Below are 27,497 nucleotides of genomic sequence, written 5' to 3' on the forward strand. Positions count from 1 at the left end.
CTGGCGATGTGCCCTGCCCAGCGAAGCTGTATCTTGAGGACCATGGCCTCGATGCTGGTGACCTCCGCTAACTTGAGGACTTCAGTGTTGGCAACAAAGTCACTCCAATGAATATTGAGGATTGTGTGGAGGCAGCGCTGATGGAAACGCTCGAGGACGACGGTACGTGACCCAGGACTGAGCGCCATACAAGAGAGTGGTCAGCACAACAGCTTTGTAGACGCTGACCTTCATGTCTCTTTTGAGGTTGCTGTTGTTCCAGACACGTTTGTATAGTCTTGAGGTCATGAGGGAGTTTACCCTGCTCCCAGCAGCAGATGAAGAATTCATGGAGTTTGGTGTACAGTGCTGGGCCTCCGTTCTTCCATACCTCAGGAGGGATGCCATCAACTCCTGCAGCTTTACCACTCTTCAGCTGTTCAATGGCTTCCTCAGTCTCTTGTAATGTTGGTGCCACATCCAGTTCAGTTTTCACTGGTTGTTGTGGGATGCGGTCAATCGCTGGTTCTTGGACTGAGCGACTAGCATTGAAGAGGGTGTAGAAGTGCTCAGACCAGCGGTTCAGGATAGAGTCCTTTTCGGTGAGCAGTTCTTTCCCGTCCGCACTCTGCAGGGGGCTCAGGATTTGGTACGAGGGGCCATATACCACTTTTAGAGCTTCGTAGAATCCCCTGTAGCTGCCAGTATCAGCGCAAAGCTGAGTTCTTACTGCGAGGTTGGTCCACCACTCGTTCTGAATCTCTTGAAGCTTGCGCTGTAAAGTGCTGCATTTAAAGTGCCATTTAAAGATTAAGGCAAGACTATACAACACACAGGCCCCATTTAAATCAGTTCTGCCAAGTATCATAATCATGAGAAAAATGTCTGGGCGATATGGACTGTAGAACATATGCTTTATGGTTTTGCATCTAAAAATGAGTCACCAGGAAATAATAAATATAGGTGATGACCCAGGAAAGCAGGAGGGTGTTGGCACCTCTCCCTGGTTAGCTGGTGATGTAATGTAAATTTCAATTGCCTAACTTTGGGCCATCCCAAGACTATCAGAGGAAAACCATCAGAGGCAACTGCAAACAATTGAAACCACTTGGAGGTGAAAAAGGACCGTTACAACAGCTAGGGGTAAGCTCTATTTATAAATAGAGATGAAAAACTGTGTCAGTATAACAGAGGGTGGAAGAAGTACTATGTATCCATTCACTGAGGAAACATCTTATGGAACACGGGTGTCTTTCATGAAACTTTGGATCCTGATCCCAGGCTGATGTTTGGGATGAAAACCTACTTACAATAAGTATCAGCATTTGTTTATATTTTATTATTTTGATTTTATTGTAACCATTTGCTTCCATCACTCTCGCTTGTTTCTAGTGGAATATCTATTATTTCTTAAATAAACCTTCTCTTGTTCTTTTATGAGTGCTGTATGTTATGTAGCAGTGGTGGTGAAGGAAAACTGGTAAACTGAGGTAAACAAGCCCTTTTGAGGGCAGAGGATCTTGTGCTTCTCTGAGAGTCCCGTGTCAGTGGCTGAATAATAAAGGGAAACAATGCAAAGGAACTGAGGTGCAGCTTACTGTTGTCTTCAAAATGAAAGCAGGACAAGCATAGTGCAGACAAGCTGGTTGTGCTAGGGAGCTAATACCCAGCCACCATGGACAAGAATACCCCCCTCTAGAGGCAAGGGGTGACAAGGGAACTCACAATCTTGAAAACCATCACACCATATCCTCCACATTTTAAAATAAATTTCCAGGTTCAGGCCCCGCACTGAGCTCTGTGCAGATAGACCCCTGCATGAAGCTACATGGGTTCCAGGGGGGCTCTGTGCAAGAACAGGATATGCCCATAAATAGCTCCTTGCACAATCAAGGTCCAAGTTGGCTAATGGAGCTCACACCCTTTGAGAGGAATGAAGGAGGCTTTCTCCTCCTCTCCAGAATGTATAATTATTCATCTTAAGATGGGCGATGGGTGGGTATCAGGCCTGGCCTAACTTAACGCTGCTCCCACTGAAGTCAGCAAGAGTTTTACCATTGACTTCATTGGGAACGGAGTTAGGCTAATGGTGAGCACCTTCAAAAAGTCCTACCACTTCTTTTGAAGGTGCCTAAAATATAGAAAGCACATGTTGAAATAAACAATACAAAGAAGTGCACGAGTCTGTAGAGGGGGTGCTGATGTGGGCCCTGGAAATAGGTTCATGTATTAATATATACACAGTAACAAACCTCTGGGGGAAACTATTTGATTTTAAAAATTAAGTTTTATATTAAGCAATAATATTTTGTTTTTGGCTTGTGTATCTCTCTATGCCCCACAGATTTTATAAAATAAAGCACATAAAAAGATGTTCATTAATATTTTTCCATGCTAGCATCTACTGAGTTGGACCATGACAGCGCTGGAAAGGGAAGAATTTCTAGCTTTCATGAAGGTATACTTTATTCATTCAGCAAAAGAGGCCCCCATTCCAAGGAGTTTAGATACTATGGTGATATTCTTGGGATAGAGTCCAGAAAGGCAGTCCAGATGAGAAAATATTCACACAACATTTCTCAAAATATTCAAATATTTGTCCATTTGCAAGCAATTGCTAAATTGGTGCTGAAGTCAGACTGAATGCAACCATTTTGCATGTTGACAGCTGCAGAGCAACAATCTAGGGAACACATGCTCTTTGTTTTGCAAGATCTCTGGCCACAATCAGCTGCGGCTGCCCAAATAAGTAAAAGGCTTTTTTTCCCCTTTCACAAATCCAAATCTTCCTGCCCCACCTTCTGCCTGTACCTGGCTCCTTCCCTAATTTGACAAGGAAGTTCTCAATCAAACAGCCCCAGTCCAACTCTCTGGTAAGACCGAACTGCTGCATTTCGGGACTTGTAGTCCTCTCCCCAGAACATGGTCTGATCAGAGCAAAACCTGTTGCTCAGCCTCCCACCTCCTTGCCCTGTTGATCTCTGGCCCGGGCATTATATGCGACCGTGAAGCGAGTGGTTAGGGCTCTTCAACCTGGGCGGTGGGGGACGGACCCCTTGGGCACCAGGGAGACTACATTTCCCAGGCTGCCTTAGGCGCAGGCTACCCCTTGTTAGCGTGAGAGCTGCAGGTTGAGCGTCTTGGTTGCAGATGAGCAGAGAGAAAACATTGAAGGGAGAGAGAAAGAAAGAAGGGGGGCTAGCGGAGAAGCCTTTGGCAGGCGAATTATGCATGCACTAGGGGAGCGCTGAGAGAATGGCTGTGGAAGGTAAGGGCTCCCCTTCCCCTGTGCACGCTGCAGTGCCCTCCCCCTTGCCGCTCACCTGAGCAGCCGAGGGGCTGGCCCCGCGGAATAGGAAGGCATCAGCTCCGGCTTTAAAAGGGGGATGGCAGCGGGGCTTTTGGCACGTGCCTTGGGCTGGAGGGCGAGTGCTCCCGCTGCAGGCAGCGGATTCAGGTGCCTGAGAAATGCCCATTCGCCTCCCTCCCTCCAGCTCGTGTGACCCGACCATGCCTGTTCAGCCTTCCCTCCTTTGCTCGGCGGGGCACGATCCCTGCTACCGTAGAACTCCACTGCGTCTCCTCGCTTGCAGCCCGCTCCTCTCAGAGCTGTAGGGGATCTATAATTCATGCCCTCCTCGTCTGTGAGCGCTGGGCTAGGCCAGGGGTGGAAATCCTAGCCCCTGAAATTCACTCCCAGAAGTGCCATTGACTTCTGACATCAGTAGCTATTTATGTTTGTTTAAATGGTGGCTGAAAAATCAAGTGACCATGGGCACAAAGAATGGCTCTGAAGTGTGGGTTGGTTAAATTGTTTTTCAGAAGAGTAGGGAGCTGCCTGTGCCTCTTTGGCCATTATTACCAGGCCTTTTGTAATCTGCACTTAGGCATAGCCTCCATAATGGTGCCTTGAGGCTTTGTGTTGCAACTGGTGTTTCTGTACAGGCAGTCCCCGGGTTACCTACAAGATAGGGACTGTAGGTTTGTTCTTAAGTTGAATCTGTATGTAAGTCGGAACTGGCGTCCAGATTCAGCCGCTGCTGAAACTGACCGCCAGTTCTGACTTACATACAGATTCAACTTAAGAACCCCAAGTCAGCTGCTGCTGAAACTGATCAGCGGCTGATTCCAGGAAGCCCGGGGCAGAGCAACTGAGCCTCGGGCTTCCTGTAGTCAGCGCTGGTCAGTTTCAGCAGCGGCTGACTTGGGGACGCCTGGGGCAGAGCAGCTGGGGTGCTGCTGGGTTGCTCCAGTGGCGCCGCTCCTCGGGGCTACTGGACCAACCCATCAGCACCCCAGCTGCTCTGCCCCAAGAGTCCTGATTCAGCCGCTGCTGAAACTGACCAGCAGCGGTTGAATCAGGACGCCTGGGGCAGAGCAGCTGGGGTGCTGCTGGGTTGGTCCAGTAGTGCCCAGAGCGGCGCTGCGGAACCAACCGGCAGCGCCCCAGCTGCTCTGCCCCAGGGTCCACAACAAAAGCCTGGTCTGCTGGGGGGGGGCACACTAGCTGCGCGCCCCCCCCCAGCAGACCAGGCACACGGGGAGCAAAGCTGCAGCGGCGGGGTGCCGCGCCTCTGAGGCTTTGCTCTGGCGCGGGACCCACCGCCACTGTGGCTTTGCTCCCGGTGTCCCTGGTCTGCTGGAGACGGTCCCCAGCAGACCAGGGGCACCGGGAGCAGCTTTTCTCGCCCCGGAGGTCGAGGTGGCGGACTGCTGCCTGTGAGCTTCGGGGCGAGAGAGCCCCGTTCGTAAGTGCGGATCCGACGTAAGTTGGGGACTGCCTGTATTACACAACTTCAGAACTGGCTACCAAGGTGCTGATATTCCACACATGAAAGGCAGCTGAGCTGCACATGCATTGCTTGTAAATCGTAAGTTTTCCATTTTAGCATGAATTGTGTATTCCATATCACCACTTCTATCTGGACCACCCATATCTTTAAATGCAAAAGCAGATGCTATCGTTATATCCTCTTACCTTAAATAGCTTCTACACTTCTGAAATGTAATGTGGTGAAACTGTGTTGTGCATTCCAATCACAATGTGGACAGTGAACGTAAATCTTGTATCTGTGTAAGAGTTTCTAAGATGTGGGTGCCCAAGTAGTCTACTGTATCCCACTCCAGCAACTGGGAAAGAAAAAAAAATCAAACACCCTAGACTGGTTTTAAAAAAAGAAAGTCCAGCTTCCATTGAAACACCTAAATGAAGTGGCAGCTGCTGCATACTTGAGCACTTTTGAAAATCTGGTTACTTTATTTAGGTGCTTAAGTCAAAGTCAAACTCTTCTAAAAAGCTGACTATATGTATGTAGCTGCACTTGTGTTTTACTTCCACTGAGTAATTCAAGGAGATTTAGGCGAGAGAGACTGTATGGCTAGGAGCAATAGGAATAAATATATTCATTTTTTTCTGCACTGCCCCTCTCAGAAATTGCTTGTTTGAGAGGCAGTATATTCTAGTACGCAAGGCTACATATCAGGAATTCCTAAATTCTTATCTGGTCCTGGCCACCTGTTCTGTGAGATCTTAAGTAAGTTATTAGGTTGCACATTTTGAAAATCATCCTTCAATTGTGCAAGTGCCTTATTTATTGGATTTCCAAGACAACACTGAGATTGATTTTTTTTTCCTGCCCCAAAGATGCTAAGTATCCGCTACCTCATAGACACTCAAAGTTTGCTGCTTGTGCCCTAGATCAGTGGTTCCCAAACTTTTTCACACCGCAGACCAGCAAACCCAGTCACAAACTTTTGGCGGACTGGCAACAATGTATTTGCACATTCATAATGAATATGCAAATATACCAGTAAAATGTTACCGGTCTACCAAAAGCTCCGACCCCAAGAACTGCTGCAAACATCTGGCTTCAGTTCCACCAGCCCCCCTCCACCATCAGACCCCCTCCCGTGCCAGCCCCCCATGCTGGCCGCGTGGCTCTAGCCCAGGCCTGGGCTGCCAGAGTAGCTGCGGGTTGCCTGCTCTGCTGCTCCTGAGGTGGGGCAGCTGCCCATCACATGTCCCTGCCCTGGAGCAGCTTAGCCACCACTAGGTGGCTTTGTTGAGGAGGTGTGTGGACCTCAGCGGGAACACTGGCTGGGTGGTGTTCTCCAGCCCCGGCCCCCAGAACTGCCATGGCTTGGCAACCAGCAGTTTGCTGACAGGTACTGGTCTGTGGACTAATGGTTGGGAACCACTGTCCTACATCACTGAAAATCATGGCTATGTTGTCTCAAACTGGACACCAAAATGAGCTTTGAAAAAATGTGGATCCAAGGCCTAATTTTCAGCTACCACTTGGAGCTATTGTGGTTTGGTACCTCTGAAAATCAGAACTTGTTTTTTTTCTAGGCAGACACCCAGTGCTGTTGGCTTTTTCTGAAAATGTGGCTATATATCTAAAGCTAGCCTCCCAAAATCAAAATGATCTCCCCAAAAAGATCATTTTGAGAATTTGTGCTTAAAGCTCTTTATGGGTCAGATTAGGAGGCGCAACATCATTATTATTTTTTTAAATTTGTGAACCTTGATAAATGAAGTGTCTTGATGTAATTAGTGCTGTTTGTGGTAAAAAGGGTTAGCAGTGCAAATTAGGTGCATGTGCTTGGTTAGTGTAGAGGTGAAGCAGACTGCCATTTAGGAGTGCTTCAGTTCATACATACGCAGAAACCCCATTAAAGTGCATTCGATATTAATTTTTATTCAGTTGATTACACTCTTCTTATCCTGTCTCCTAAATCCATTCACATCTTTAATAATTCTAGTCATTTCTGTATTGCCTTCCATCTGAGGAGCTCAAAAAGCTTTATGAATATCATTGAGTTAAAGCTTTGCCGAACTTCTGGGAAGTAGGGAAATATTACCTTCATTAAATTGAAGGGGGAAATTGAGGTACAAAGATCACACAGGTAGTCTGTGGCAAAGATGGGAATTGAATCTTGATTACCTTACCCACCAGACCTCTCCTTCTTAATAGGCTCTATCTTTCTGGGAGCTATTTGTATTGGCGGGGTGACTGAGGTGAGACTGGAGTGGCAGAAGCCTCCTTACCCCATCTTCAGGGAAGGATGACAATCCTGTTTCCTTTCCTCCAGGATCTTCAGGGGGTCCTATCCCTCTCCATTTCTTCCTGAGAGGGGAGAGAGAAATGACATGGAGAACATATCTTCTTCCTGAGGGATTTGGGGTGGCTTCTCTCCTCTTTATTTCCCTTTGGCAAAAGCAAACAGCTTCTCCCATTGGAGATTTCTGTGTTTCGCTCCTCCCATGTAGTACTCATGGTTTCTTCAGCTACTGAAACTGCCCTATTTTCTGTCTCTGTTTCTCTCTGTGGTCTTGTCCCCTCTTTGTCTTTCCCTCTGTTTGTGTTCTCTTCTGGGGACCGTCCCCAGCAGACCACAGGCACCGGGACTGAAGCCGCAGCCGTGGCGGGGTCCCTCGCCTCTGAGACTTTGCCAGAGCAAAGCCTCAGAGGCGCGGCACCCCGCTGCCACTGCGGCTCTGCTCCCTGTGTCCCTGGTCTGCTGGGGGGGCGGGAGGAGAGCGCAGCTAGTGTGCCCCCCCCCCCCAGCAGACCAGGCTTTTGTTGTGGACCCTGGGGCAGAGCAGCTGGGGCGCTGCCGAATGGTCCTGCAGCGCTGCTCTGGGCACTACTGGACCAACCCAGCAGCACCCCAGCTGCTCTGCCCCAGGTCCTGATTCAGCCGCTGCTGGTCAGTTTCATCAGTAGCTGAATCAGGACGCCTGGGGCAGAGCAGCTGGGGTGCTGCTGGGTTGGTCCAGTAGCGCCAAGGAGCGAGGAGCAGTGCTAATGGAGCAACCCAGCAGCACCCCAGCTGCTCTGCCCCAGGCGTCCCCAAGTCAGCCACTGCTGAAACTGACCAGCGTTGACTACAGGAAGCCCGAGGCAGAGTTGCTCTGCCCCAGGCTTCCTGGAATCAGCCGCTGATCAGTTTCAGCAGCAACTGACTTGGGGTTCTTAAGTTGAATCTGTATGTAAGTCAGAACTGGCGGTCAGTTTCAGCAGCGGCTGAATCTGGACGCCAGTTCTGACTTACATACAGATTCAACTTAAGAACAAACCTACAGTCCCTATCTTGTACGTAACCCGGGGACTGCCTGTACTTTGCAAAAGACAGGATGCATGCATGCACTCAAGCCAACACCTCCACAGGTCCCTAGACAAGGTGGGGGAGGAGGGAGCAGGTCCATGCTCCGGAAGGGGTGGGGCCTCAGGCAGAAGGGGCAGTCTGTGGCAGCCAACTCTCTGTACCACCCAGAGTGTGGCACTGCCTCTTCCCCCATCTCTGAGCCACATAATGGCAATTTAAAGAGCCTGGGATTCCAACTACCCTCAGTGCTGCCGTGGCAGCCTGGAGCCCTCTTTGAATCACCTGGCCCCCCCGCCCATCGCCACACACACACACACACCAGCGGGCCTGCACACACGCACACAAATAGGGCAAGTTGGATATAGGATTATTTGTATTCACCACCCGATTACAGAGAGAGACTGCAGAACTGGAATCCATCAACAAATTTGACAGTTACCCTGGGCTTGGATAAAAACGTTAACTGGTTAACGCATTACAAAGCCAGTTTCCCCTGCCATTTATATCTGCATTTTCATAGCAAAAGCTATGAATAGGATACATCCAGCCCACTTCATTAGCTTCATTAACACAGGTCCTACAATTGACACATACTTATTCTGCTGTGTTATATATCTCGGTTTCTGCTATTTCTACTCCAACTCATCTGGTAAAATGGGACTTACCCCTGAAAGGTCATGATCCTATATGTCTACCCCTCTGAGGAGTCTTTGTTATCAGTGCTTGAAATCCTACTTCTTGTCTAACCAGATGTTTCTTAGTCCCTGTATATAGGGTAGGTGTCATAGGCACCAAATAAGCAAAGTCCCTTGCATGAACAGGGCAGAGGGTGCTGTGTAGGTGGAGGGAGGTTTTGGAGCCTTGTGTTATTCTGGCAGGAAGTCAAGAGATTAATTTTCCTTCACTGCTCCTCACTTCTCAGCCTCTGCCTCCTTACCCCAGAAAGGAATGGAAAGTTAATCATCTTAAAACTTCTTGCCTTTCTTGTGTAGTGTCCAGTAGTAGAGGGAAGCCATTTTTTTTCTGTTCTGCTTTAAAGGCCTGATGGCCACCTGCACTGCTGTCCTTGAAGGATCAGGGCATTACTCAGTCAAGTGTCCAGGGATTCAGCTGAGACAGCAAATACCCAGCACTGGGACATTTTCCTCCAGGTTGGGGCAGTTGGGCAGCAGGGCAGGGATCGCATTGCAATGGCAAAATGTAAGCTTTGGGATAGCTCCGTCTCCTCTGTACATTCGAAAACAAATACCTGAATGGGTAGGGGTGGGGAGGAGAACTGGTACAGCATAGGTCTAAGTTTAAATCAGTATAGTTATTCCAAGAGGCAATGTGTGGATTGATTGGATTAGCGATTTGCATGGTGTCTGAATATCTGGCTTCAACAGAGAATTGCTTGGGGAGGGGAAAATCCATTTGCAGACCTTAAAGTGAGCCCATGTAGATGGGAGCTCTGCCAAGGTAGGTCTATTTTTAGATCTAACAGTTTTGACCATGCTCCCTTTCAGTGTTTGCTTCCCTTCGGTGAGAATGAAAGAAGTAGGTCAGAGCTTGCAGAATAAGCCTTTGGATCTTGGTTACAACGCTTTAAAAAAAGGTGGGGTTTTTTAAGCTCTTGTGCAGTGAGAAACAGGGAGGAGGGTGTTCATGCAGTGCTGAGGGTGTCTCTAGAACATATTTATTGCTCATGAAAATGAGTGACTGACAGCATTGGCTGGATAACACAGGCATACTGCACACAGATAGCCCCTGTAGCACTGACCTGCAGTACCCAGCCCTACCTATTCCTGAACAGGAATACTGCTAATTATATTGTATGGTGGTTTTGTGACAAATGCTATCGTCTGACTTCTTTTTGGTGGGTATAATATGAATAATGCATTGGCTGCTGAACTCCTTCTGACGTTTGACTAAGACTAGAAGCCTGATTCTTTGTTGCCCTAGGATGCTCCTAAAACGTTGTGGCAGCATAAGAGGAAGGCAGTGGATCTGCACCCTGTGGAATACAGTCACCAAAAGGACTTGCATGGATCTGGTAGGAATGTTTCTAGGCCCCCCATTGTAAACCCAGTATACAAGGTATTTGGGGGAGTTGTGTGGAGCAAGGCCTGAACTGAAACACTGCTACCAAAGAAATGGTGGAGAAACTAAAAAAAATGCTGGTGTACTTAAGGTCTAGGAGAATTATTGATGAAATAAGGTGGCATAATATGTAATTTAGGTCACTAGCTCTGCTACTAACCAGTTGTACCTGTTCCCATCTCCCCCTCTGTTTCTCTTAGGTATTTAGATTATGGGCTTTTTGTGGCTGTGATTCTAAGTCCTTCCTTCCTGTGAACCAGAGCTATGAGTTGAGGGCTAGTACAAAGCATCTGTTACTTACATTAGCGGGCACTTACTCATGCAGCCAGTGGTACTGACTTCAGTTGGATACTTGGGTAAGTACTTCTCTGTGAGCCTTCACAATTCTACGGCCTAGCCCTAGTTATTTGCTAAAACAGGGGTCTCAATCTCCTGCTCCGACGGCCATTTGCAGCCCAAGCACTTCTCCAATCCGGCCCACGAAATATTTTGAAAACGTTATTTAATCTGGCCTGTGGGGCTGCCGGCCTGGGGGCAGCAAACATGGACTAACACCTTCTCAAACTGTTCCCAATAGCACCCAGGCCCCCAGCGCCCACATAGTCCTGGTCGCAGAGGGCGCTGCTTGGTCGGGGAGGCCACACTGGCTGCCTCTGCCGCAATATGAATTGTGCTGGCCAGGGAACCACTCAACCTGAGGCACTTCTGAGGCCAGCAGTGTGGCACTGTTCAGTTAACCTGGAGCGGAGCAGAGGATTCCAGCACAAAGACACAGATGTTAGTGGGAGGAGGTGTGGAAGAGGCAGGATCTAGGATTGCCGGATGGTCTTCCTAAAAATACCAGACACGCGGTATTTTTTGGTGGAGCAAAATTTGGTGGAGCAAAAAAAAGGAATGCAGGATAAGCAGCGATCGCAACCCCGCCTCCCATCTGGGGCTCATAGGCTGGGAGGCAGGGCCACGATTGGCGCTGGGAGCCTGTGATTGCGCAGAAGCCTTGTGGGGGCAGATTCCCAGCCACTCCACCAGCCCCGGCTAGGCTTCCGAAGCGCCCAGAGTGGCGATCGCAGCCCCGCCTCCAAGCTGGGACTCCTAGGCTGGGAGGCTGGGCCTCCATCGGTGCTAGGAGCCTGCGATTGTGCAGAAGCCTTGCGGGGGGGGAGTGGCTGGTGGTCCCAGCCACTCCCCCCGCCCCTGCCAGGCTTCTGCGCAGTCACAGGCTCCTAGCGTCGATGGAGGCCTCTGCCTTCCAGCTGCTCCCTCCTCCCACGCCAGGCTTCCGTCCGGTGCTCAGCTGGAAAAATCAGAGAATACCGGACATTACATATGGAGAATCAGAGAACACCGGACAGCTGGCAACCCTAGGATCCCAGTGAAAGGGCGTGGATGTTAGTGGGGTGGGAGGGCATCCCAGTGTGAGGACATGGAGGTGTAAGAGTGAGGTCTCGGTTTCATATTTTTGGTCTCTGTTTGGGCTGCTGAACACAGTGGGAGACACTGTCAACTTGCATGTACTGTATTGCCCACCCCAAGTGTTCAAAACTTATGAACCAGCCCTCCTGATCTCCCAAAAAGAGAATAGCTGCTTGAAATCACAGATAAAAGATCCTCAGGTGTCTTTTTATTTGGCATCTGGTGTTTGAGGTTTTTGGCTGAACTGGGGGCACATTTTCTAGCTTTTCTACACAAGCCAGGAGACCTAAAGTCTTCCTTTAAAAAAACAGAAAAAGAAGCTGAGATTGTCTTCCTGCACTCTGCACCATCAAACAAGCATACTCTGCTAAGTCACAGCGATCACAGCTGATAGTGTATGAGGCATCAGGTAGTAAAGTTCTCAGATATGGCTTAATTCTAATAATGTGGCTGGGGCTTTCCATTAAAAAAAAAAGCCCTAATTATCAGGAGGCTTGTGATCAAATCAAGAGAGTTGGCATCACTGCTGTCTAGTCAGTTTCACAAAATGAGATAATAGTTTCACAGCTCACACCTATGGACAGGTCGGTTCTGCACACACCTGCCCTGGGTCATAGAGTTGTGCTGGCAGCAACACGGAGCTAGCAGCAGGAAGCCACTCTATTCCTCTGCTTCTATCGGCAGTGCAGCAGTGTGGGGAGGTGGATTTTAAATCGTTTGGTGGGGGGGGGGAACAGGCTGGGCTGGTAAATGTGGAGGGGATGGGACACATGGGCCAGCAGAAGGGATCAGGAGACATGGGGGGGGGGGAATGCCCAGAGACCCCTACCCCCCACAGCACTGGCAGAGGAGGTGTGCCTGCTGGTCTGCTGAAGGGATCTGAGGACTCGCACTGGCCCTGAGACCCCAGTCCTTAAAGTCATGCAGAGAAGAGGTATTGTTGTTAAAGATGCGAAAAGTAGCAGATAGGGGAAACTGACCAGTGTGTGTTCTTTGGTTGTTGTTGCACATTTCCAGAATAACGGCATTAATTTATTTAACCAGAATTATGCTGGATTTGTATGAGACCGACTGAGAGTAGAATTTGGCCAGGGATCACCAAGTATGAAAGGCAAAGTATTTCAGAGAGCTGAATGCTCAGTTTTGTAGGACACTGTAGTGGCGTTGGGGGTTGGCAGATGCCACATAGCCATCTGCTGCTTTGGCTAGATTTCCAGAGGTGGTAGAAACTGTCAGGCTTGCAATTTATTTGCATGGAGCTTTACATATTCAATGTGCTGTACAAACAGTAACTGATGAAATACTGCAACATCCCTGTCAGGTTACGTAAATAAACCATTGTCTCCCTTTTACAAATGGGGATAATACGAGAAAAAAGCTGTGGTTTGTCCAAGTCCTTAGCTTAGAGCATATCTGAGCCAAGATTAGTTCTCTCCAGTTCCTGTGCTTCTTCCATTAGATCTGAGCTAACCGAAGTGAAAGGGTATTGCAGAGGAGGGATGCATGTAATCTGTTAAACCGTTAAACCTTAGGTTTCACCTGTTAAGCAGATGTGAGCAGCCCTCAGCCTGCAGTGTTGCTGTTGGCTTTGCCTCAACTGTCTCTCACTTCCATGCGGGGTTGCCACCAACCCTCATCGCATGGGACTGCCACTGCCTTCTCCTGCCCCATGTGGGGCTGTTGGCTCCCACTTTGGCCCACAGCACACTGGGCCCAGTGGGGCTGTAGCAGCCTTCGGCCTGCAGCGGGCCACTCCCATCACCAGTCAATGGTTACTTGTTCACATCCCTGTTGCAGAGAGCAAAGCAACAATAGTGCACTAGACCCTGGAGTACAGTTACGTTGAAGCCAAGAAGGTAGGAGTGGGAGTAGAAGAGTAGCTGCAATAACAGGCCCATATGCGGGAATTTCTGAGGGGGTGTGTGTGCTGTTTTTGTAAATGTGGACCACATTTTTTTTTTTTAAATATAAAGGAGTTCAAAATAGTCATGTAAAGAGTGTGCATAAGAAACGTTAATGAGAAATTTGAGTGGAAACAGTGATTGGTAAAATGATTTTGTTATAACATACTAAAAATGTATACAGTAATAAAGGTTTTATAGAAATTACCTTCTGGGCTCTTGCTGTAATATCAGAAGTGAAAAACAATATTCTAGAATATGCCAATTTTCCTTTCGGGCTGCCCAGGAGCCCTGTGTGGCCAGGCCACAGCCTGGAGTGAATCGTGAGAGGGACTGGTGGCTTCCCTGCTCCTGCCACGGAGGCCCAGCCCCTCCCTCAGTTTCACTCCTGGGAGCGGGGGAGGAGAACTCAGCCCCAGCTGGAGCATGGGGGTGGGAGGCTCGGGCAGTATGCTGTTCCTGCTTCCCCCCTCCCCTCAATCAGCCAGAGAATGGGGGAGCAAGGCCTAGGCAGCGTGCTGCCCCTGCCTTCCCCAGGCCAGCTGGAATCAGCCCCTAGAGGCAATTTGGGGGAGGAGGGAGGAGGTGCATTCACACCCTTTGCACTCCCTGCATACAGGCCTAAACAAGTAACATATTCTTCATGTAGCATGAACTAAAACTGGCATAGCATCAGAGGATTAATTAATGCTGCTCTAAACATTGTTGACTAATTGTACATGCTCTGTGACTCCCCGGGGTTCTAGGAATCAGAGCAGCTAGTAGGTGTTGGGATTTAACATGGGCCGAAGCAAGCTGTGTTAGTACTGCCTGTGATAACCAGAATTTATGCAGGTGGAGATACCCATCATGTATCTGGTCAAGAACAGGGGTTGGAAACGATATGTTGCGTGGATTCCGAGCCCTCTGAGTTTGTTTATAGATATTTGGTTCCAGCCAACTTGGGTTCCTTGCTGGAGCTACAGTTTAGTGACTGCCTTTTTAATCCCATGAGGTGTGTGTGAGTGAGAGCGAGAGAATGCTGGAAGGGAAGACAGGCCATCAAATTATTCTGTGTATTACTAGTCAAGTTACGGCAAAAGCAAAATAGACCCTTTTACTAATTAGAGTGCTCTTTCAAAAAAAAAATAGAGAAATTGCAATTTGTGTAAATGACAGCTTTCTTCTGTGTTTTGTTTTTTTTCTCTAGCAAAGTAATGATACACTTCAACCAGCAGTTTATTTCTACAAGAGTGGGCTGGGTATCTGAGACAGTAGGATTCAGTGGTATGAGTAAGCAGTAGGAGGTGAAGAATTATATTGTAGGATGGAAAGAAGGAATTTTTGATCTCCATAGGGAAAGGGTGTATTCAAGAAGTAGGAGAGATGGTAGGAAGAAACATGTTGTGATAAAATGAAGAAAAGTGGGGCGGAAAAATATGAAGGCAATTATAAGATTACCAAATAAGTTAAATAGGCTGTGGAGATTTTAATAAATATTTTCTATCTTCCTTTGTGTTCATAGCAAATTTAAATGGGAATAAAGCAAGAATTCACAGCTGAATCAAAGTCTAATGTATTCCACACACTTATTGGATATATACTTTAATAAACCATAGTAAGTTTGGTGTATTAAATTCCTCATTGTGACATTGATGCAGCAATTAAAAAAAAACCCACCCTTTTCCAGTGTGTGTGTCTGTCTTCAAGCTTTGTGCACTTAATAGTGTCTCTCATCTTCAGAAAATATTTCTGATGTTATAGTTGTTTACAGAATTGAGTAGTGGCCTTATTAGGCAGTCTTATAGAAATACAATGTGGGGAGATGTGAATTGCCAATCTTTCTTCAAGAAGGCTTCTTTAGAACGATTTTTGTTTGGTAAACTGAGCTAACAAAATTCAGTTAAGACCCTCTCTGATCTTCACTTCACTAAACTATACTATTCATAATTCACGCCAGAAAATAGGAGGATCTCAGCAAAGCCTTAATAGAATAGTGTCATAAGGTTTCTTGCTAACAAAGGGTGAATTATTTTTGCAAAAGTAAACGTTTGGTAGTTTCTGGCTCTAGGGATGTTAAACTTAGATTTGCATCGACTATTCGATTAGTCGATAAGGGCGCCTCTGTCTTTGAAGTGTAGCAACAGCCCCAGGTCTGTTGCTATACTTCAAAGGCAAAAGCTCTGCGTGTGGCATGGGGCCAGCAGGGGACTCAAGCAGTCACCAACTGGCCTCGTGTTCCCTGCAGCGTTTCAAAGCGTCAGGGCCGCATAGAGCCTGGGGTCAGTGGGGGAGTCCCCAGCTGAGCCCAGGTTGCACGTGGCACTGCCACTTTGAAATGGCCCCAGGCCGCACACAGCTTTTCAAAGCGGCAGATTCTGTGCTCCACATGGTACTGCTGCTTTGAAGCACCTCCTCCTCCTCTTCTCCCCTCCCGCACCCCTTTCCGATAAAGGCAGCAAGGGAGTGGGGGAAGTGACTAGTTCACTTACCTAACTGGCACATTGTAGAATGTGATCTGTAGTTCAAATTGTACTCCAATCATTAAAATTTAATTCAGAAAGTATCTATCTTTTATGATACACACCTACTGCTCCTTCTTATTGTTTGTTCACCAATTTCATCGTGCAATGACCTAGCTGCAGGTAGACCTGCATCTGTGCATAGCTCCTAGCAGGATCAGAACCTTACTTACAAATTTCCAAGATTAGGAAATTCGTAATGAGTCTCTCAGTCATTAGCATGACATTAGAGAGTGTTTAATACTGACATATTAAAATATAATTATGATTCCTAGATGGAATTGGCAAATAACTCTTCAGAATAATTTGGTTGTCATGCTAGTGGTCTTACCTTTCTTGATTAAATGCTGCTTTCTTTAGGCAAGAGGGAGTTTGCAGTTGTGAGGTCACAAGATTATAGAATATAGTAATCAAACACAGCATATTTGGGGGTCTGAAGGGCACAAGGAATGTTAATGGGTTGTCATCTTACTAGATCATTAGTTAAATTTCTCTCCAGTGTGGTAGGAAAGTGACAACTTAGTGACCAATGTGAAATAAGCTAGTGATCTCCATCTAGTTTCCAGTAGACAGGTATCTGTTGCATTAGTAAAATTCTTGTGTGAGTAAAGTAAAGCATGTGCATAAATGATGCAAGATGAGGGCCTGCAATGTTAATTTGGACTCTGTCCTTCATGTATCTGATTTCAAACTGAGACAGTTTATTGCATATAGGTTTCTGTTCTATGGGAAAGTATGGGATTTTTCCACTCTAGATGTAGAACTTTTGTATGGCCATCAGTGGTATTAGAAAGAGGAGAGATGACTTGGTTTGAATGAAATGGCCAATTTATTATTATTAGCAATATCTTCAATAATATCTGTGCTGCTACTTTTTCCACTCCCAACTCATTTGTAATTGTGTGACTCTATTGTTATATTGATGGGTTAGTTTATAGTGATTAATAGTAACACGTCTAGATACAGATGTTATTTAATAAAGTAATACTAAACTTCAGCTTTAGAAAGTTTCTGTTGTTGTTGATAATAGTAATAATAATATTATTATTACATCATGTACTTTGCATTGATGTCCAAGAAAAAGAATGATGGATACGGAGTCCACATGGTTGGTCATGTAGATTTTACTGACTTTATTGGCCCCTGGATTTGTAGATTTCTGGAGGTGGGATTGGACAAGTTTGAAGATGGTGCCTTTGCATATTACTAGTATTCCAATCACACTTGTTACTAGTCAGCATGGGCAGCATTTTGATTCAGGCTGAACTGTATGTACCATGGGCAATACCTTGAGGTGGTGTAAATTGGCAAGATTTATGGAGCTGTGCTGATTTACACCAGTTAGGCTCAGGCTTCAGAAGCTAATTTATTCCAGTAGTTAAAACAAGTAGAAGTCAAACAGAATGATTCTTTCAAGTCTGAGGACTTCATCTTCACCACTGCAAATGATGCAGCAACATCAATTTAGAGGGTCCGGTGAATACCTGCTAAGTTGAAGGCAGAGCTTTCTCCTGTTGACTTTAGTACTCCACTCCTCACCAAAAGGCAGAAGAGCATCCCCTACAAACGTAGCACAATGTAGACATTGCTATAAATCATCTAAGCTATGTTTATTTTAAGTTATGTAATTTACATAATTTAGCTAGTATAATTTTAGATCAATTTACCTCATTAGTGTAAATCAGGTGTGAATGCCTGACACATACACACAATGTTAAAGATGTCCTGATCAAACATTAATCCCACCGAGTTCCATACATTGAGATGTATCTCTATCCATTAACTTTTAAATCTTGTGGCATTGGTAGGGCAAATACTCAGATGCAATCTGTAGAATAATGCAGATGCTTTGAGGAAACTCAGATAGTGGCTTCCGGAAATGTGGGAACTTATTTTTGTCTGCGTCTTTCACATGAATCTTCTCCACTAGTTTGGTTGATCGGTCAGGACACTCATCTCAATTAATTGATATGAGACTGCTGTTTTCAATTTCTAAGATCAGAATGAGCAAAAGAAAGCGACACTAGCAGTCAGCATTCCTAGTGAATGCTAGAAGTGCTAAAACTGATTGATTGTAACTTCTGTCAGGCAGACTTCGCTTGAGGGAATGCTGCCTGGCTACTTTATATTAACTATGAAGACACAGATTGAAACCAAGAACCTGGAAACTTGCAAATGCTCCATGGAAAGTGTTAACAAGGAGCTTTGAGCCATTCGAAAACAAAGAGCCAGATAGATAGAAGTGATAAAGGAGCCTATATCAGGCTTTAAACGTTGATCGCTAAGATTTTGACAAGAACTTCATTTCCTTGGGGGAGTGTGGAAAACCTGAATTTTCAGCTGACGTACATGTGGGTTGGGCGTAGGGATGTAAAATCCAGTTTAATTAGTTAACTAGTAAAATGTTGTTTAACTGATTAAATGGGGACAGGCAGGTGGGCTGCTCCAGCCTAGTTAGACTGGAGCAGATCCCTCACCCGCCACGGCTGAGATGGGCTGGAGCGGCCCCACTGCTGCAGGCAGGGGCTGCTGCAGTCTGGCTGCTTCTGCCCCAATGTGGGGCTCCTGGCTCCCAGGCCTACCGATTCTGGCCCTATGCGGGGCTGGTGGCTCAATTAACTGGTTACCTGTAAACATCCCTAGTTGGAGTGATACAAGATTGTTGGAACCTCTGTGGTTCTCCATTGACTGTGGCTTTGGCTTGTTAACTTTCCAGACACTGTGATGCTTGTCTTTCCTCTCTTTTCCAACCTCTATGGGATTTTTGTGGAGGGGACAGCATGTGGACTGTATGAAGTTATTTCTTGGCATGGGACTTGGGCTTTTCTCCAATTTATAAGTGTGGAATATCTTACAACAGTTTTAAATAGTTTTTTTAAAAATTCATGGGGAATTTTAAGGTTTGTTTTTCTTCAAGGTTAGGACAGGCTCTCTGAGTATTTGTCTTACAAATCAAAATAATAGAAGCAAGCAGATTAGACTGTGATACACACAGAGCAGAACAGATAAGTAAGAAAGTGCTAATTTTACTCAATCACTTTGAGTAGAGTAATTGTAGTTGTTCCATACAGCTAAAGCACTCACCAAATATGCTGTAATGTTGTTTAATTGATCTACTTACCTTTTTAAGCATCAGCCAGTATTTCCACTGCAATTAGTAAAACTGTGAAATATTTCTTGCCTGCTATACAAGAATGCACAATACACTGTAGCAGAAAGCAGATGTGGATTTGAATTCAAATCTGCACCCTGACCTTGCAAGCTGTGTGGTCAAGATTTTATACATACATGGAATCCCTTTGGCCTTAGTGGGGATTTCTATGAGCACAAAAGCCTGCCTGTGTGGATCACCTTACAGGACAATTAGCTTATACAAATTAAGCAATGAGTCGAAAAGAAAGGAAATGGTTTCTGGCTCTTAGCACAGTGAAGGAAAGCTTGAGAGAGGCTGAACATATACAGGCAAATAAAAAGAGCCCCCTTATTACTAAAAATCATGATTTCTATAATTTTGGGAGGACTTGACTCATGATTTCTGAATGCTTAAGGCTAATGATACTGCTCCTATGGTTCTCCTCTTCCTTCTCAGTCATGTGAGTTCAGGGCTTGAAAAGTTTGGTTAGATGGAAGCTTTCCCCAAAAGATGCCATCAGCTGCTAAAGAAACTAAGCTTTTCAGTTGAGAGCTAGCCAATCTCACCCTGACTTGAATAGCTCTGAGAAGGAGGGAAAGGGGCAGGGGTTACTCATTGGAGAAGGAAGACTCAAAAACAGAATGAATAGAGCTCAGGGGAGCGGTAAATGGTGGAGAAGTAGAGATGCACGTTATGAGTTGAGTTGTACAGTAAAACTCCAATTGTCCTGCATCCAGTGGTCCGGCACTCCCGATAGTCTAGCACCAACTGGAACCTGGAAGTGCTCCGGCCAGCTGGACAATTGGAGCTGCTCTGCGCTGCTTCCCCAAGTCCGCTGCTGCCTCTGCTAAAACTGATCAGTGGCGGACTTGGGGAAGAGAGGCAGAGCAGAGCAGCTGAGATGCTGCCGTTTTGGTCCCGCAGCGCTGCCCCTGAGTGGCACTGCGGGACCAACCCGTCAGCACCCCAGCTACTCTGTCCCCAAGTCTGCTGCTCGTCAGTTTCAGCAGCGGCGGACTTGGGGGAGCCGCGGGCAGAGTAGCTGGAGTGCTGCCGGCTTGGTCCTGCAGCGCAGCTCAGGGGCGGCGCTGTGGGACCAATCTGGCAGCACCCCAGCTGCTCTGTCCCGCCGCTTCCCCAAGTCGCCGCTGCTGCTTGCAGCCCCAGCTGACCTGTCACCAGTGGCTGCACGGCGCTTCCCCTGCCTCCTTGCATAAAGGCGGAGGATTCGCCCCATGCCGTGCCGTTCCCCGCCGTCCCCCCTGTCCCAAGACCCTTACAGCCTCCCTTCTGCAGTACCTCCTGATACCTCGGCATATCTGATAATCCAGCACCCCCTGGGTCCCAAAGGTGCCGGATTATCGGAAGTTTATTGTATAAAACAACTTCTTGATGATCTTCCTGGTTGAATTCTGCTTAGTTCACCTTGCAGTTTTTTGAGACAAATTGTTAGTTATGCTAAGGCTGTTTTAGACATGTTGGCTAAACATTTGCCCTTTACAGGCCTGTTAATCCACAGGTATCGGCGTCCACGGATGTCAGTGCAGTTCTCCGTGGCTTGTTTTGGCTTATACAAATTTTGTATTCATGCAGAAATCTAGTAATATGTTCCTGTGAGGACCCTAGAGTTGACCTTGACCAGCTAAACTAAAATAAAAGCTATTATTCTGTGCTGATAAAGATAAGGTTGGTTTAGCTGCTACCAACCTGACTTTGATCTCTTTTCCTATCATAGACAAATATTGAGAGATGAACACTAAAATTAAAAGAAGATAAAAAGCCCCTAAACGTGTCTGAGCAAATACATGGAATTGACTTATTTATTATAAGCTTACTGAGTGTGAGGCAGAAAATAACAGGTCGGTGCAAGCAAACATTCTGGGAAGGCGGGGAAGAGGAGAGGAGAAATAAAGAGTAGGCTTGGTGAAAATCTAAAGCACTGGAAAATAGAGGAGTGCTCCCAAGCTAAAAGAATTCAGCCAAATGAGTGCAGTGACCCTGTTCATGGTGTGTTAAAGGAACACATTCACTACTCTTGCTTACTGTGTTTCTATTCTTGGAATTATTTAATCATTTAAATCCATGATAAAAACAAACAAAGCCCAGGATGGCAAACTTGAATGGTCTTTTTCCTTTCTTCCTCCTAATATCAAGAATTTTGCAATGCGATTTTCTTAAGCAGCTCGTGTGTTTGTAAGAAGCCATTGGAATCTGAATCTACCCCTCACATCATAGCTAGCAGTAATTATTTTTCTCTTGTGTCCTGAAGGATCCTGCTCTTCAGCATAACACTGAAACACCACTAACGTTATATACCTTGAAAGGATGGAGAGAGTCCTCATGCTCTCAGTTCTGCCTCCTAACTGCCCCCTGCAAGTAGGAGCATCAGTAACAAATGTAACTGCCCAAGTCTTGCAAGTCTGTACTGAGCATGAGAGAACTGTGACTTGTTTCCTCCCGACACTCACACTCCGGCTCACAATTTGGGAAGCTTTTATCAGGAATGGCAAAAGGCACATCTCGCACACGAGGCCAAATTTCAAGTCTGCACGGAGACAAAACAACTCTGAACCCTTAAGTTTTTCAGGTGGCTAATCATGGTAGCCACTTGTTCATACAGACACTGGCATATTCATCCTTTCTCATGTCAGTTTTTACATTGATTTACACTACACAGTTAGCTTGACGTAAGGCAGCTTCTGTCAACCTAATTTGTATCCATGTCTGCACTACAGCCTTCCTTAAGGTTTCCAGACATCTGTTTTTTTGATCAGAACACCTGATAAAGTCTGGTTGGTGGCGCTCGCTCCACATGGCTACCAGAAGTGCCAGGAAACGCCGTGTGCTGCCTCATCCTGCATGCTGGCTCCGCAACTTCCCATTGGCCAGGAACTGAGACCAATGGGAGCTTCAGGGGGTGATGCCTGTGGGTGGAAGGCAGTGTGTGGAGACTGTCTATACCTAGTGCTGCAAGTGGCTATTTTCTGAGAGCTGCAATAAGTGCTTCCAGGATCCCGCACCCGAACCTTCTGCCCCAGCTTGGAGTCTCCTCCCACACCCAAACTCCCTCGTGGAACTTGCCTGCCCACCCCAACGCCCTGTCCCAGTCCTGAACTCCCTAAATTGCAAACCCCTCATCCCTGGCCAACCCAGAGCCCACACACTCACTTGGAGTGCCTCCCACACTCCAACCCTCTGCCTGAGCTTGGAACCCCTTTGCATCCTGAACCCTGATTTATGGACCTGCCCAAAGCCCAGTCTAGAGCTTTCCCCACTTCTCGCCCCAACATCCTGTCCCAGCTCGGAGTCCCTGCTTGCACCCCAAGCACCTAATCCCCAGCTCTAACCCATACCCCCAGCCAGAGACCTCCTCCCCCCATCAGCCTAACCTTCTCCATAGCCAGGTGAAAGGCAGAGGAGTAGGGTGAGTGACGAAAGGAAGGGGGATGGAACGAGCCTTGGAGGGGGGGGGCAGGGACGGGGCCTCAGGGATGTTGCGTTTTTTGTGCTTAGTACATTGGCAAACCTGGCTTTTCTCTAAAGCCAGGTTTGCCAATGTACTAAGCACAAAAAACGCAACATCCCTGAGGCCCCGTCCCTGCCACCAATATAGGAGCCCAATTACAATGTCAGTATAACTCCACCTACACCAGAAGTGTAGGACTTAAGTTGGTGTAGTTAGGGCAACACAGTGTCTGTGCAGACACTGTCTTACATCAGCTGTTGGCTGTCTTGCCAATTTAATGACAGAAGCCATGAAGCTGACAAGGAAGTAAAGCACCTTGAGTCCAGCTGCCCCCTCTCTCTGGGAGAGATGGGAGGCTAGATTCCACACAGGCTAGCAGGCAGGCTGCTATATCAATTTTAAGGCTTTGTTGCATCTTGTCTTTGATTAGCATGTAAGCTCCTCAGGACGGAGACTGTGCCTTTCTGTAAACTTGTAGAATGTCTAGCACAATGGAAAATAATTCTCATGGGACCTTAAGGTATCACTCCTGCTGCTTATTACCATTACTGTGTGTGATTTCCTATTTTTATTTTTCAAGAAATAATTTAATCCCGATAGCTCCAATTAAGCACAACAGATTTCTTTCCTTTATCCCTTTACAAAGGAAAGACTATATTCTACTTTAGGAGAACATGGTTGAGATTTTTAATGATACTTTGCATTACTGTAGTGCTTTCAGTCTTGTAACATTAAACTGTTAATGAATTTCCCTTAACTGTAGCTCTGTGACTCAATAATAATGTGCCAGTGGAAGAAACTGAGGCATACTTGAAGATGGCATAGCTTTGTCTTGCATTACATGAAGTGCCCATGGAAGTTCCAGAGGAAAAACCAAGTTCTCTTGGCTTCTAAGGTTGTGTGCCAACTTTACATGGCAGAATTGCTGTCCTAATGGAAGTTTTCTACTGTGCTAAAACGTTGGAATCTCCTCTGTATAGATTTTTTTTTTTTTTAAAGGGCATCTGGGATTTAATGAAAGGTCTTTCTAGTAAGAACGCTCACAGACTCTGAGCTCATGCTGCTTTAGCCTTGTTGTCAATGTCAGTTTATGAAGGCTGATCTAATAGCAGGTAGAAATGAAACCAGTGGGTTGGAGCAAGTGCAGGAGGCAGAACCACCAGATTCTAAGCAAAGCAAAAACATTAAAGAAAACAATGTAGAATTAAAGTGGCTCCTCAATTTCCTTCCCCCAGGAAGGAATATTGAACAAAATTGCCTATGCTAATCCCTTTTGCAAATAGAGGGAAATTGGGCCATTAATTATAAATGTGAGAAAAGTATTGTACTCAGAAAGCAAAAGGTAAAAATCTGGGCACTTGTTTACAAGAACAGGAAGCAGCCTCAGGATCTGGTTTTTTGAAAGTTCATCTGTTTGAATAAAAGATTGTCAATTCACAAATGCTGAGTGTGCAATTTCAGAACAAAAAAAGTTACACAATTGTAAATTGCTGTGTGTGTGTGTGTGTGTGTGTGTGTGTGTGTGTGTGATACACTGGAGCATGTGTTCATAGAATACTAGGACTGGAAGGGGCCTTGAGAGGTCGAGTCCAGTCCCCTGCCCCCATGGCAGGACCAAATACTGTCTAGACCATCCTTGATGGACATTTATCTACCCTACTCTTAAATATCTCCAGAGATGGGAATTCCTCAACCTCCCTGGGCAATTTATTCCAGTGTTTAACTACCCTGACAGTTAGGAACTTTTTCCTAATGTCCAACCTAAACCTCCCTTGCTGCAGTTTAAGCCCATTGCTTCTTGTTCTATCCTCAAAAGCCAAGATGAACAAGTTTTCTCCCTCCTCCTTATGACACCCTTTTAGATACCTGAAAACGGCTATCATGTTCCCCCTCGGTCTTCTCTTTTCTAAACTAAACAAACCCAGTTCTTTTAGCATTCGCTCATAGGTCATGTTCTCTAGACCTTTAATCATTCTTGTTGCTCTTCTCTGGACCCTCTCCAATTTCTCCACATCTTTCTTGAAATGTGGTATCCAGAACTGGACACAATACTCCAACTGAGGCCTAACCAGCGCAGAGTAGAGCGGAAGAGTGACTTGTGTCTTGCTCACGACATCCTATTAATGCATACCAGAATCATGTTTGCGCTTTTTTTTGCAACAGCATCACACTGTTGACTCCTATTTAGCTTGTGGTATACTATGACCCCTAGATCCTTTTCTGCCGTACTCCTTCCTAGACAGTCGCTTCCCATTCTGTATGTGTGAAACTCATTGTTCCTTTCTAAGTGGAGCACTTTACATTTGTCTTTATTAAACTTCATCCTGTTTACCTCAGACCATTTCTCCAATTTGTCCAGATGCTTTTAAATTAGGACCCTATCCTCCAGAGCAGTCGCAGCCCCTCCCAGCTTTGTATCATCTGCAAACTTAATAAGCGTACTTTCTATGGCAATATCTAAATTATTCATGAAGATATTGAACAGAGCCGGTCCCAAAACAGACCCCTGTGGAAACCCACTTGTTATGCCTTTCCGGCAAGATTGCGAACCATTAATAACTACTCTCTTAGTACAGTTATCCAGCCAGTTTTGCACCCACCTTATAGTAGCCCCATCTAAATTGTATTTTACCTAGTTTATTGATAAGAATATCATGTGAGACTGTATCAAATGCCTTACTAAAGTTTAGGTATACCACATCCTCTACTTCTCCCTTATCCACAAGACTCATTATCCTATCAAAGAAAGATTTCAGATTTGTTTGACATGGTTTGTTGTTTACAAATCCATGTTGGCTGTTCCTTATCACCTTGCCACCTTCCAAGTGTTTACAGATGATTTCCTTAATTACTTGCTCCATTATCTTCACTGGCACAGGAGTTAAACTAACTGGTCTGTGGTTTCCTAGGTTGTTCTTATTTCCCTTTTTATAAATGAGCACTATATTTGCCCTTTTACAGTCTTCTGGAATCTCTCCTGTCTCCCATGATTTTCCAAAGATGCTAGCTAGAGGCTCAGATACCTCCTTTATCAGCTCCTTGAGTATTCTAGGATGCATTTCGTCATGCCCTGGTGACTTGCAAGCATCTAACTTTTCTAGGTGATTTTTAACTTGTTCTTTTTTTATTTTACCTTCTAAACCTACCCCCTTCCCACTAGCATTCACTGTTAGGCATTCCATCAGACTTCTTAGTGAAGACCGAAACAAAGAAGTCATTGAGTATCTCTGCCATTTCCAAGTTTCCTGTTACTGTTTCTCCCTCCTCACTGACCAGTGGGCCTACCCTGTCCTTGATCTTCCTCTTGCTTCTAATGTATTTATAAAAAGTCTTCTTGTTTCCCTTTATTCCCATAGCTAGTTTGAGCTCATTTTGTGCCTTTGCCTTTCTAATCTTGCCCCTTTCTAATCCTAGAGGTGTTATGTTCCTTTCATTTGTTTATATGGGGAAAACATTACTTTTCAGTGGTGCGTAAGGCTGAAGGGAAAACAATTAGCTATGTAAGCTATTGTTGTCATTCACTGGACTTGCCTTTCTGCTTTGCTCTGCATGTTCCATGCATGTGTCTATACCATTTGAGGAATTTCTATACCGTATTAAACAGAAAACTTAGTGGAACAAGTAACACAAAAGTTTTACTTTTTAAAAAGCAAAAATGCTTTCTGTTCCATCCCAGCTCAGTATGACTGAACAATATATGTATGAGATGCATTTAGTTCCTGCTGATAAGACCAATGTGGTAAGGTATATGGACCCACAGAGATACTCAGAAACCTTAATTGATATGGTACAATATTCTGAATAGAACAGTATTATGCAGAATTGTTTTTTTTCTTTGTGTCCTCCATAAATACCATATCCGTATCAAGCTACAATATCTTTGATGTGATCAGAAGTAGCCCCAGATACCTGTGTGATGATCTGTACTTCATGATCAATGTAAATGTTTCCTATACTAGATTTTTTTTAATTCCTTCTAATGCAGTGTTTTCCTCTAAGCCATATGTGTCACATTTTCCCCAGCTATCCATTGCAATCTGAATCCCAATGGCATTGATCGTCCTGTCCACACAGAAGATATTAACCTATCATTTGAAGGTGAAAGTGTTGAGTTGCCCTCGCTGAAGAGTGATATTCCTCAGAAGGTGCTCGAACCTAAAGAGACACCCAAGAGACACCAGGTGGAACCAGAAACCTCTAAGGTAGGTAAATTCAGATCACTGCTTATTTATTCAGAACATGCTTGAAGTGTACAAGCATGTTACAGACAACACAAACTCATGTACAATGAGTCAAATTAATAGCAGAGGGGAACAGGCATTGCAGCAATAGAAAAGTATAGTTGCGCTAGGCACGTTGTAGTGGTTCCATTGTTTTTATATCTGTATTAAAAGAGTAAAAAAAAAATGAGTTTCTCTATTGCAGGCATTGTAGAAGAGGTGAGTTTGCAGAGTGATTTTTAGAACAGGATAGAATGATGACTGAGTAGACCAGCAGGTGTTTATGCTTTGGCTACATCTAGACCAGTGGTCCCCAACCTATAGAGGCTCCTGGGCACCCCGGGGGGCGGGGCCACTCACGCGCTGGGGGGCGGCATGTGCCCCGGGGCCGGGGCCAGGGCTGCCCAAGCGCCGTGGGCCCAGGGCCGGCGCCGCCACCCGAGCCGCATGCCTGGGGCCAGCACCGGCGCTGCGCGCCCGCATGTGCCCCGGGACTGGGGCTGCCCAAGCACCGCGACCAGGCGCTGGTGCGTGTCGCGCGCCTGGGGCCGGCGCCTCCCGTGCGCCGCTCGCAGGGGACCGGGCCGGCCCAGGTTGTCGGCGGGTGCACACAAATGCCCTGGCGGGCGCCATGGCACCCGCGGGCACTGCAGCGCCCGCGGGCACCACATTGGGGACCACTGGTCTAGACTA

The 27,497-nt window shown here is 46.2% G+C and overlaps 1 protein-coding gene across 8 annotated transcripts in view; it reads left to right on the plus strand.

Annotated features, from left to right (window-relative positions):
* The first annotated feature begins 2,903 nt into the window (after window positions 1-2,903).
* SAMD12 (sterile alpha motif domain containing 12) overlaps window positions 2,904-27,497 on the plus strand; it is a 237,804-nt gene continuing 213,210 nt past the window's right edge. Inside the window, exons 1-4 of one of the 8 annotated variants that reach the window (XM_075920189.1) lie at window positions 3,024-3,247; window positions 10,033-10,123; window positions 10,371-10,526; window positions 26,608-26,786. In XM_075920189.1, coding sequence (XP_075776304.1) covers window positions 10,490-10,526; window positions 26,608-26,786 — 216 coding nt within the window. In that variant the 5' untranslated portion in view covers window positions 3,024-3,247; window positions 10,033-10,123; window positions 10,371-10,489. Of the gene's footprint in view, window positions 3,248-9,589; window positions 9,686-10,032; window positions 10,124-10,370; window positions 10,527-26,607; window positions 26,787-27,497 lie in introns of those variants that run through there. The other 7 variants (XM_075920190.1, XM_075920194.1, XM_075920193.1 and 4 more) reach the window with 7 other exon arrangements.

Source organism: Pelodiscus sinensis, chromosome 2, assembly GCF_049634645.1.
Source record: "Pelodiscus sinensis isolate JC-2024 chromosome 2, ASM4963464v1, whole genome shotgun sequence".
Taxonomy (NCBI): Eukaryota; Metazoa; Chordata; order Testudines; family Trionychidae; genus Pelodiscus; species Pelodiscus sinensis.